A 13,409-nucleotide genomic window follows, 5' to 3' on the forward strand; every position below is an offset into this window, starting at 1 on the left:
GACGTCACATTTGAAATTCTTAAAACACACACAAAGTGACGTCACATTTGAATTTCTAAAAATAACATAGAATTAATAACAATCAAAATAACAATACTTATTAATATCTAATTGTGGTAGTAATTAGATAATTAATTGTACTACCTAGCTATGTCGGTGTTTCTTCTGAATTAAACAGTAAACCTACTATATCGTATTAATTTCGTAGAACTAAATCTAATAAATGAAGGGTGTGATAAATTATCTTTACCATAACACACAAATATAACAGAAAAGACGTTAAGACATTTAACAAAATCCGACGAGAATAACAATTATAACATTAAAACTAAATACATAAATTTGAGATAGAAAAGTACCGTGACACATCTAAATGAATTCTGCTTCATACGAGTACAAAAACAAATCGGCCAGTAGGCGTGCACAATAAGTACACATTGGAATACCGACTGTCTGTTGAAATATAAATCCTCCAAACTCAACAAATATATTGTCGATCAAAAAGTCAAGCATTTTGATAATATCATCTTCAGTATATTTTCTGGTATATTCAGTGTGGTTCTTCACAAAATATGAATTTTTGTAACCCAAAATAAGAAATTTGTATCTACGATTCCCATTTTTATAGTAAAAGCTGTTTAATGAGATGATAACTTCGATCTTTCAACTGTTCATGGGGTATAGTAGTGTAAAGCGTAGAAAATCAAGTCTTTATGTTGCTGCAAAATTGCAAAGATTGTGATCGAAGATTAAGCAGTAGATCTTTCAAATTTTTGAGAATCCACATCTGGTTAACACCACTGGTAGAATATTCTCATCACAATATTTTTGAAGCCCATCTTTAGCTGTAGAAAGAATAGTAGTCAGTACTCTAGAAAGATGTATAGTCGAACATTTTGATGACCCAGCTATGTATCTTCTTTATATGGAGTTTTTTTGTAGTTTTGGTATCCAGTATATGATGGTAAATTATCTTCGTTTTCTTTGATGTTGATACCAAAAAGAGAGAAGGACAGATTTGTGATTTTGTAAAATTTTGTCCTTGGTAAATGATGTTAAAGAATATGTAGGGTTACCAGTAGTTCTATTTATTCCAAACGTTATTAAAATACAGATACACAGGTACAAAAAATTAACAAAATGTCCTTCTAGATACTAGCTTTTAATGATAAACATACTTCTGTCCAAGTTTGATACAAATCCAAAACAGTACAAGAAAGTTATCAAAATTTTGAAAACTTTGACCACAAATTTGTTTCCTGGCAGAAAATCTATGTCCATTTAAAAGTAAATGGATTTTTAATCTTACAAAATTTACTTCTTGATACTATCTTATGATCATAACCAAGCTTCTGTCACGGAGTGAATATTTGTGAACGCCGCCGCCGACAGAATGTAGGATCGCTATGTCTTGCTTTTTCGACTAAAGTCGAAGGCTCGAATAGAAAAATAAACTTCATAGAAATAAGAAAATTTTGGGAAACAAACTGATTAAGTTTGAAAATAGAACCATAATTTTAAAAATTGGATACCTTCATATTATAGATAGCACTGGTGATATATCTCAACATTTTATTTTGCAAAAATTAGTCTGTAAGAGTACGTGGATAGTAGAAATACATATGCTCTAAAAAGACAACCCAAAATGACTGTCTTCAAACTTTTAAGTCTGAAAGTTCAATTTAGAGTATTCAAAATATTCCTAGACCTAAACTGATCTGGAATGGTCAATTTGTAAAGTTAATACTGACTCTTCAATTGGTGTTAGCAAATTAATGATACCCTTATAATTAATCAAATGTATCGTAAAAAAATTGTTTTTGGATATATGATGTTTTAAAAGTATTTTGGTCCCAATCGTGTCCTCTCAATTTTAGGTTTTTCTATTTACAAACCCTATTTTGTATTTAATTAGAAATTGACAAATGTAAATGTTTATCAATTTTTTTTTAAGAATACAAAAAACTATATAACGATAAGAGAACAATGAAATTTAATCCATTTCAGAAGTCACTAAAAGAAGTGTACACGATAAGAAGGCGCAATATACCAGTAAGATATTCAATAGATACAGGAAGATGTGCTATGGGTGCCAATGAGACAACTCTCCATCTATGTCAAAATTTATGAAATGACCATTACAGGTCAAGTTACGGTCTTCAACACGGAGCATTGGTTTATACTTCAATTCATTCATGCTATTTGTATTACTATGATGTTTCAGATTTACCTCAAAATATGTTTCTTCTATGCAACTTAACAGTCAGGGGTATTTCTAATGACAACATGTACAAAAACACTCAATGATTTTTACTTACTAGTGTTTTCGGCCGTTTTTTAGGGTACCCAAAACTGGTCATATTCAATATATCCTAAACATAAAATGAAACGGTGAATTTCCCTAAGACTTTGGCAGATGATGCATGGACCCCTACCTTTTCAATGATGTAAATATAAGAAAAATTAAACGAGAGGAAAATGTTGGTGTTACCAAGGCCTACAACCATAAATCATATGCATAACTTCATTGGTATGTCATAAAATTGGCTTATACATTAATGTGACTTTCAACTTGGTTTTAAGAGTTTAAATAAACATTTGTGGTTTGATTGAAAATGAGAAAAGAATCAACCAAAGTTCAAATTACATGGATATAGGCAATTATATATTACCCAACCTGGGACAGCTGTTTCTCGTAACGAAAAACGAACATAAGAGTCAGTTACAAATTACTTATACTCGAATTGCACTTTGTCTGATGACTTAGACAAGGTTGAAAACATTTGATATACATTTAGATACTTACTTGGACAATCATGTAGTATACATCGTTTGCTTTCTGACGTAGGTTTACTGCAATCTGGTCCGATTTTAGCTAATGGTGGGTTTTGACATGTTCGCTGTCTTTCCCGACTACCACTACCACATGTTACAGAGCAATGTGTCCAGCACGTCCATTTTGAGCAACTTCCATTTACTTTAATGGGGTAAGAACATATCATTGCATGATAATAAAAGAACATGTATTACCCTATGGTGCAATCAAAATAATTCAATATTGCCTGTTGACATTTCAACTTAGAATTTCTTTTAAAAACGAACAGCAAAACATTACTTAACAGTCTTATTCGAGCGTCACTGATGAATCCTTTGTAGAAGAAAAGCGTGTCTGGCGTTAATTCAAAATTTAATCCTGGTATCTATGATGCGTTTATTCATATACTGATCCATCACAGATCTTACGAAAAAACCGAGTAAACAGGATAAATACCATATCTTGTAATGCCCGCGAATAGCCGTACATTGGATCATCATTTAACAAATCATTTCAACAAACAATATTATTGATTTATCGAATGATGTATGTGTTATATCATCAGAGTTATATTTACCCTATGTATTTGGTGATGAGAATAAAGATAATTACCCAAATTCGCTAGAAATTAATATTTCAAATCATATTGTTTTACCTTAAGTTTTCAAGTATACTGCGACACGGCAAACCTAATATTCACGAGACAATGAAAAATAATTTCTATCAAAGTCTTATGAAACTTCAAAAAAAAAGTTGAACATGTTTTACATACTTGAATAAAAGAAGTGAACGTAAACTGTAATTCAAAAAGAAATGTTTTATTGACTTCCCAAACACTAATTTGACGATATTTTCCAGTGTGAAGTGATCTTACTATGGGATTTCTTGTTTCAACTTGGCACAGCGCAAGTGTGAGGGGAAACCCGTGATAAATGAATGTTGACACACTTGTTTTGATGATAGATAGATATTACAGATTATTAAGGAACAAATTTAATACAACAAATCATTTAACAGCTGGCAAGGATTAGTTTGAATAACAAATAAAAACGAATGGAAAATATAAATACAAAACGAATCCCGTCTCCTATCACAAATATGACCTAGCGAATTAGACTAATTACCGATGTTGAACTAACATTTGCAACTACACGGGTGCCAGATGTGGAGCAGGATCAGCTTCAGGGGCATCTGACATCTACCCCAGTTGTTGTGGGGTTTGTTTTATGTCAGTCTCTAGTTTTCTATGGTGTGTGTTTGTACTATCGTATGTCTGTTTGTCTTTTTTTTACCATTAGCGTTTTCAATAGATATAGGAAGATGTGGTATGAGTGCCAATGAGACAACTCTCCACCCAAATAACAATTTATAAAAGTAAACCATTATCGGTCAATGTATCGCCTTCAACACGGAGCATTGGCTCACACCGAACAACAAGCTATAAAGAGCCCCAAAATCAAAAGTGTAAAACCATTCAAACGGGAAAACCAACGGTCTAATCTATATAAAAAACGAGAAACGCGAAACACGTATAAATTACATAAACAAACGACAACTAGTTTATTTACGACTTATGAGTTTCAAGGTCCTTCTGGTATCTTACGCCTCTCTAGTATAGAAGTGAGATAAATTATGCATTGAAGGATACCTGTAACTTCTAATATTCCGAAATGATTCATTAGAATTATTTTTGATATCAATCAATAGTTCCATTATTGGAGGATTTTTGTGATAGTGATTACAATTGCAAATTATCTGGTAGCGATTCATCCAGCTTATGAATGATGATTTCAGTCAAATATTAACATCAGAAAATAAATCAAAACCATTGTATTTTTCAATTAGATTAGTTCAGTATCTTATGCATATACCACGCACATTTCTTTTTAGTTGTGAAGGTTTAAGGGACATGTACTTTTTATCTTAGAACAAACAAAATGTTTAATGCTAACCAGACAGAATCATATTCGTTTAAGTGATCTTTTTTAAATCTACATTACAAAAAATAACATAAAACAAAACCAATCGCACACATGAAATTCATATACGTTATAAGCGAATTTGATTATCGTTTTATTTTCAGAATATTATCATATAATTATTAATTCGTATGTAGCTGCTTCCGAAGGAGGCTTTCACACGTACCAATCGTATTCGATATTTATTGAATACTCATTTATTGATTGTAAACATTGCTTTTTGGTTCGTACTTATAAAATAAATTATTAAAATCGAAATGTTCCAAAACTCTGTCGCGATGGGTCATTACACCAAGTCGTGGAATCATAACAGAAACGGTACTATCCTGGTTGGCAAACGTTGACTATTTGTCATATACAGTCACTGAACCGATATCACTTTTCCTCATGAATATTTAAATAGAAGTTGCCGGAACTAATTTAACCTGTCCTTGTTTCCAATTTATACAACGAAGCGTGGAACGACTCAAACTTATTTCTTTTACAATTGTTGAAAAAACATATTTCACCTGTAAATTGTTTTTGCTTAAAACCTATAAATCATTATGTGTTATGCTTATTGCTGATATTTTAGTACATACCTAAATGAATTCGTTCACCATCGATAAGTTTCAACATATTAACATTTCATTGTTTTGTAGGTTTCCCCGCCCATTTAGAAACCTTTTAAAGGGGGAATTCTTAGCAATATTTAGATCAAATGAACAACAATAACACAATATAAAAAAAAATAATTTGTTTTTTCTAGATTGCAATATAAAGACAATAATACTGTACTGACTTGACATAAGGATTCGGCCCGAAACGAGGAAAACCTCGGGAGAGCCTCGCTTTTCCCCGTTCCTAAGCCTCATCCAATAATTAATAGATTCACGCAACATATTTAGTGATTTTTGTCATTTTTGTAAGGGATATATAACTATGGGTAGATTTCTTAACAATTTCTATATCAAAATTCCTATTTTAAAAATTTTGCAGTCCACATAATATTAAAATGCAGTATCACATTAGTTTTAGAATTATTACGACCCTTCAGCACAATTTTAGGTTCTTATTTGATTACTACTGCACGGTAGTACTGGATCTATTCAAATATAAAATTCTATAATTTTACGTGACATGTTTAACCAATTCTGCAACAATATTTATAACAGAATTTACAAAATAAAATACATTTTTAAATCGTTAACCATAATTTTTCAAAGAAAATGTTACCTTCATCAAATGAAATTATTGTCTTTTGAACGTGCTTTTACGAAAAAAAGAAAACCAATCCGAACAAAATATTATGCCTTCTCATGTTACTTATTCTTACCTGTTTGAAAGATTAAGAACATCAAATGAATCAGAAATAGCTTTTTCATGATGACCGTTTTATGCAACGTGTCTGCTCAAAATTTCAATAAAAATGGAAGGTTGTGACATTTAACGTTGCCAAACTTGTCTATAAATACAGAATTTTTACCAGCTGCGACTTCATTAAGTTATGACCTTATGATTTTGTTCGTAGGCATAAAATTAAATTATGTTCGTTATATTAAACTAGTTAAAAGTAGGATACCTATTTTCGGTCAACAGTGGTTTATTTTTTCGCTTCTTTATGTGAGAAATTATGCATGTATTCATAAATAAACCATTTAGGAAAAATCAAACTAATGTCTTATTTGCTCATGTGCAATAAAACAAGCCTGTAACAATCATCAATAATATCCAGATGAAAAACATGAAAGGGACAGGTTTGAAATGCACAAATCACATGCCTGGTAATCTTTGTCGCTAGGTAATTTCAAATGATTCCTTGTTCTATTCTATCAGATATCAAAACTTTTTTAAAGGATAAAATCAGTCATGCATCGATCATTTTTTTAAAGGATAAGGCATGATAGCATTTCAATCAAAACAACGCACGGTAGGACAACAGTAAAATAAACCTACATTTAATCAATTGATGTTATCTGTATTCTCATTTAATTGACAAATTCATATTATGATCTCTTTCTTCTGAATCTACAAACCAGCTTCATGTACATGATGAAAACAGGAGATATGGTTTGATTGCAAATGAAGCAACTCTCATTTCGAACAAACGTCAAAGAAGTTAAAAGCTGCATGTCTCGCATGAACTTTAACAATCAGAAAAGCCCATAATGTATAGCCAGTAACTACAGGACCCAAAATGACAAATGTTAACGAATTCAAACGAGAAACCCAACGGCATGGTTCATGTACAAAACAATGAGCGAAAACAAATATGTAGTAAAGCAACAAACGAAAACCACTGATAACACCCAGATACAGGCACATACTGAATGGGATGGAGCTAAACATGTGTGTTGTTGTGCGGGGAGTATAACTACCCATCCAAGACTGGTCCGTGTTTTTGTTAGTCCTTATTCTGATTTGTATTGATTTTATTAGTTAAGCCGTTTTCAAATGATTTTAATAGTGTGGTCTTATGCTGTACTGCTACACCGCTGTCTCGAGTTAGGTGGAGAGTTTGTCACACATCAAATATGTTTACGTCGCAACGTAAGTGACTGTCTCAAGCTATTAGGCGGTGATTAAGTGGTTGCCGTTTATTGATTATTCTCTTTATTGTTTTCGTTTCGTTTAGTGTTTTCTTGTGTTTTGTCGTTTGACCATCATGTCAGGCTAAATGGGTGGTGCCTTCAAAAATGTTCAACCCTGTGCCATTGTGTATTTGCATGACCAAAGTCAGGAACCTATTATTCAGTGGTTTGATGCTGGATTTCATATTATTTGTTTTTCGTTGATTGTTTTGTGCATAAATAAGGCCGTTAGTTTTTTTTCTGTCGATTTAATTGCTTGACATTTGTCATGTCGAGTTATTTTTATAGCTTACTATGCAGTTTAGGTTTTACTCACTGCTGAAGGCCGTGTGATAACCTATAAATGTAAATGTTTACATCATTTGGTCTCAGCTGGAGAGAATTGTCTAAAGTTCATTTCAACATCTAAGTTGATAAAAAAATATATAAAATTATACATATTTATGTATAGGAGAAAAAGAATAAATTATATATTTTTGGGGGGTTTACTTCAGGCTAATATACAAGGAAGTTAAATGAATTTAGTTAGTAATGTGTTATTCCGTAATTAGTGCAAAGGAATTATTATCTTTTCAAAGTCAAATGTACAACCCTTTCCGCACCAGGTCAATGCTTATAATGAAGTAAATCTTCGGCACATTTTTATTCACGGTATTTTTTTTATAAGTTATTAGCTGTTCATCCGACTATACACGGTAATCTTTTGTAGTTTTACTTTAATTATAACGGAAATTGATATTTCAAAGAACGGGAGACAATAGATTTAGAAAGAGGCCCTAATGTCCAGATATATTAATTGGATAAGAAGTTCACCTCACTACCATCATTGTCAGTCCCCGGCTTCCCCTTGAATACGATTCTGGTTAAATTACAAATTTAACATAACGCAACAAAAAAAATTTATTATGAAATCCATTATTGTACAAGTGGGCTCTTTTATGACGATCATCAAGATCAAAATTGGATTCAAACCTCCTCATTAATAGTATATGCTATTAGATGTCCTAGTAGCTATAACAAAAGTTTGTGCATGAAATAGGAGATTACATTTGCTTAATGGTTCATGTCTAGACATAAGTAGCTTTTAATTAAACTTGGATTGCTTTGAAGTGGGAATACTTTTTATATATCCTTCAAAGGTAAAATATGTAATTGATTTATTGTTAGATGCTTAACGGCAGGTGAAGAATTTCAACTTTTGAAAACGAGCAACAATATAAAAAAGTCAGGTATGACCCTTAAATGAAAAAGAACACTCGTATATAGCTCACCAATTTAAGATTGAACATCATGAATGCGCCAAGTTTAAAAGTTTTGGTTGTGTTCAACTTTCCGTTTAGAATTGTTTTTTTAGTATACAAAGTATAGTAGAGTTCACAGTTATAAGTTAAAAGTAATCGACTAAAGAAACATGTAGACTTATAGCACTAGGCTGAACAAAACGTTAATCGGATATACTAGCTATAGGTTATCAAGTGTTTTAAATTACCATTTTGTAGATATGTGTTTGCTTCATCAATTTCATGGACTGCGGAAATAACCCATGTCTTTAAAAAATGAAAACATATTTTTCTTCGTGGACTGAGGGCTGTAACCCATTATCAATCGAAACATTATGGACTGACTCTCGCCTATGTTGAATATTGTATAAAAGTGTACGAAAATGATCTTGTTGTGGACTTCAATTGATCTGTTATAAAAGCTCATATTCATTTAAATACTTGATTTCTTTTTGTTGCATTATAACTCTCCCCTTAAAAAAGAGAAAATTATATATAAAAAATAAAAAACGAAAATAAAAATTACAAAGAGAAAATAGAAAATATAAAAAGAATTCACAAAAAAAGGCACATTGACAGAGACCTTAACATTAGAATAAAACTAAAACAAACATCTAATCGTTGTTTCGTCTCTGATGGTATCATCAGCCCAGTAGTCAGCACTTCGGTGTTGACATGAATATGAATGTTATGGTCATTTTTATAAATTTGCTGTTAGTAAAAGTATGAATAATCCGAAATACTTAGAATTTTCTTATCCCAGGCATAGATTACCTTAGCCGTATTTGACATAACCTTTTGGAATTTTGGGTCCTCAATGCTCATCAACTTTGTAGTTGTTTGGCTTTCTAACTATTTTGACCTGAGAGGAATCAGTTTCGCAAGATTTTCCCGGATCTTAAGCAGGGATTGTTTACCCATATGTACTCGTTATATGTTTAGATATCATTCCAAAAAAAAAAGATAGTACCTTTGGCTTAGAAATCGCCGTACTCCTGGTACATTATCAAAATAGACATCATGGTCTCATTCGTGGAGGACTCCAACGAACGTAAATAAAGGCAACAGTAGTATGCCGCTGTTCAAACTCATAAATCCATGGACAAAAAACAAAATCGGGGTAACAAACTAAAACTGAGGGAAACGCATTAAATATAAGAGGAGAACAAAATATAAATACAAAAAAAATATCCATTAACACAAAGCAAAACGCGTATTCCTGTTGTGCTATATGACGAAAACGACACATATATATGTTTATGACCAGATGAAACAAAATTTTATTTTTAACACAAGACTTTTATGTAATGTCATTAAACTTTACACTCTGGCAGCTCTAATATCCAATATCTACTGGTGATAACCATCTACAAAAGATCAAAATGACAGCTTATGAAATGATTAGAGAATTTGTATTCGTTTAACTGTGCCTGATTTGCAAGTCTATCACATTAAATCATGAAGTGCTGATATATCAAATACCGAATGTCTTAGACAAACACATACAAAAGATCGTAACTAATTGCACATTTTGCAATATCTCAGTTGTTGGATTACATGAATACGCAAAAAAAAGCTTATTTTTGTGTGTGTGTATATAAGAACACACGATCATCAGAACATTGTGTAACACTTGAATTTTCATGCCTTATCGATATGTAATTCAGTTTAAGAAAAGCACCTAATAATTGAAAGTCAACTAATTACATGTGTATTTTCCTATTTTGCTACTGTTTTACTTTTAATCTATAATTCAAATAAACTAATCATAGATACCAGAATTGAAATTTTATATTTGCGCTAGATGCACGTTTCATCTAAATAAGACTCATCAATGACGCTCGAATCAAAAATTGTTTCAAATCCAAATAAAGTACAAAGAAAAGCCTTAGTATTTCTAAAAAAAATAAACATTTACATTGTTTTAAATTATGTTTTCAGTTCACAATATACCTAGCCAAGGCTTGAGGAAAGGTAATGCAAATTAACATAATAAAATTATAACCACATGAACCATTGCCTACAAAAGCACATGATATGTTTAATTGTCGTTGCCCCAATACCGTTATCTGTTCCTCGATTGAAATATCACAGAATGATTTTGTAATGGAACTTGTACTCCCCATGAGCAACACGACATCTACTACTAGTGAATATTGATCTGATTACTCTTCCGGCGTACCTGAGATCATCACACATTTCTGTTTTGGTACGGGTTACGCAGTCTTTAACTTTTGACTGAACAGCGCTTAAGGTTATGAGTGATTTTTGCTGTTATAAAAAAGCTACTATCTACTTATACAAGACTGAGTTCATTTGATATTGATATACTTACTTTCATTGAAAGTCAGGTCGCACACATGTATTAGGCTAAAATAAATAATATTACTGTAAGTTTTAGTTCCATTTCAAACGGGGAAAAAAGTAAAATCGCAAAAGACAAAACACATCCAAATAATAAGAGCACAAAACACATACAAAATTGTAAGCGCACAAAACACATACAAAGAGCTATAACAGATTGAAATTCTTCTCTTATCCTAATGTTGGGGTAGAGGAATAGAGGAATAACCAAAATATCAGTGTATATTAACATATACATTCGACAGGAATTTGTTTATCATTTGCATTCTTGCATACATACCTACACCGTTATGTAATTAAGTTGAATAATATTGAATGACATTGTTGTAAGCGATTAGCTAATAACACATGCAACTTTTGAAACTGTTACTTTTGTCTCTTGATGCGATTCAAAACATGTTATTTTTTCTTTTTTCTTTTATTTAGTTAGGTTTCCTGTTTATAATTAAGCGAGCATGGATTGAGTTTAGTCGTCGAAGTTACAAACCATTTCTCAAATGATACGATATTACCGGGCTTGTAATTCCGAACATTATTTTCTTTATGGAGGGTTGCTGCTCGAAATGAAGCTATTGAAACCAAGAGTTCCAAATAGTCAAGTTGAAATCACCCTTCGTAAATTTTACGGACGCCATCACGAGTTGGTTGACCGTTATAGAATATCCGTTTTTCAGATGATGTCAGATGTGATCCTACTGTTGTAGCTACAATCCCGTTCCCTTTTCACGACGTCTACCACGGGTGGAGTAGGATCTGCTTACCCTTCCGGAACACCTGAGATCTCCCCCAGTTTTTGGTGAGGTCCGTGTTGCTTAGTCTTTATTCTTCTATGTTATGTTTTTGGTTTGTGTACTATTATTTGTTTGTTTGCATGTCTTTTTCTTTTGTAGCCATGGCGTCAGCTTATTTTTTATCTATGAGTTTGAATGTCCCTCTGGTATCATTTGTCTCTTTTTTTACAAAAGAACATATAATAAAACATAATTTCAATAACATTTAGGTTCTGATACATCCTTAGCGTTCAAATATTCGGCTTTGGGCTAAATAAGCGTTTCGAATGCGCATTTACTTTTCTACATTGGCTACAGGTATATGGGAGGGTTGAGATCTCAAAAAACATGTTTAACCCCGCTGCATTTTGGCCTTTGTTAGTCTTGTATGATTTTTTATTTTAGTTTCTTGTGTATAGTATGAAGTCCATTATCAATGAACTAGTTTATATATTTGTTTAGGGGCCAGCTGAAGGACGCCTTCGGGTGTGGGAGTTTCAAGCTGTATTGAAGACCTTTTAATTTTGTCTGTTCTATGGTCGAGTTGTTGTCTCTTTGACACATTCCCCATTTCCATTCTCAATTTTAACCTTGGTGACTGGTGAATCCTTTTGGAAAAGGTTACTTCGTCTGTTTATATACGCGTTAAATTCATTGACTGAATAATGAAACTTTTGTTTCCACTTGATGAATTTATGTTCACGATATATTTAGCCTTCGAATAGCGCATTTCGCAGAAAAATGTTATTGAAAATGTTTAGGTCACCAGTAATAAGATGGCCAGTCGTATTATATATGAATTGGGAACTTTACATAATGTGCACACGTGTAATCGGGAGATTTTGACTTGAAAGCATCATTACTTAGATCATGTAACACGTGTTTGTAATTAAAAATTTAAGTTGCATTTGGTTTGGTATAGGTAAAAACAAAATGATATGTGTAGACTGATCTTTAAAAGATTTCCGACTGAACTGATTTATAAAGAAGGATATTGCCCAAATTGTTAGCATTGAGATCTTTGATGGCAAATGAAAGTTTTAAAAAGAATGTTATCTCCTCTTGAACTTTTCCAATTCGAACTGGTTTGAAAAGCAATATTCTAAAGATAGCTGTAGGTTTGTATTGGTTTTAATGAGTGTTTGAAACAGGGTTTTCCAAACATAGTTTGTACAAATAATGGAGTTTTAAAAGAAGAAATTAATGGCAACAGGTCATTTGTAGATATATCATGGTGAGTAAGTCATTTATAATGACGATGAAAATGAGTACGTCTACCTGTCCATCCAGGTGTAGAGTTTAAAATCTTCATAATATTCACCGACCTTCAGGAAGAACTAGATACATCTAGAATACTTTACCATCAATTTACTTATTGTAACCATATGGTGTCATAGTTCTCAATTGTCGAATCAATTAGTCCTCTTTAAAAGTGGTAATACGGAGAGATGATGCAAGATGTGGATTGCTAGTCCTGTGATATATTTTTTCTATATTATATGATGCGAACTTGCATAGAAAGGAGTGAATGACTAAGCTGGTTCAAATGCTGGTAAATGATGTCGTTTGCATTGTTGTTGATGTCTGATTTTTAGCAGCACATACGTTTACTTATCCTAACATTCGTTGCA

The 13,409-nt window shown here is 32.2% G+C and overlaps 1 protein-coding gene across 1 annotated transcript in view; it reads right to left on the bottom strand.

Moving 5' to 3' along the window:
• The window catches only part of LOC143049476 (coadhesin-like), a 50,090-nt gene that overhangs the window by 19,898 nt on the left and 16,783 nt on the right, over positions 1-13,409 (bottom strand). The window contains exon 9 of the mRNA XM_076223093.1: positions 2,807-2,992. Coding sequence (XP_076079208.1) covers positions 2,807-2,992 — 186 coding nt within the window. The remainder of the gene's footprint in view (positions 1-2,806; positions 2,993-13,409) is intronic.

Source organism: Mytilus galloprovincialis, chromosome 10, assembly GCF_965363235.1.
Source record: "Mytilus galloprovincialis chromosome 10, xbMytGall1.hap1.1, whole genome shotgun sequence".
NCBI classification, from domain to species: domain Eukaryota; kingdom Metazoa; phylum Mollusca; class Bivalvia; order Mytilida; family Mytilidae; genus Mytilus; species Mytilus galloprovincialis.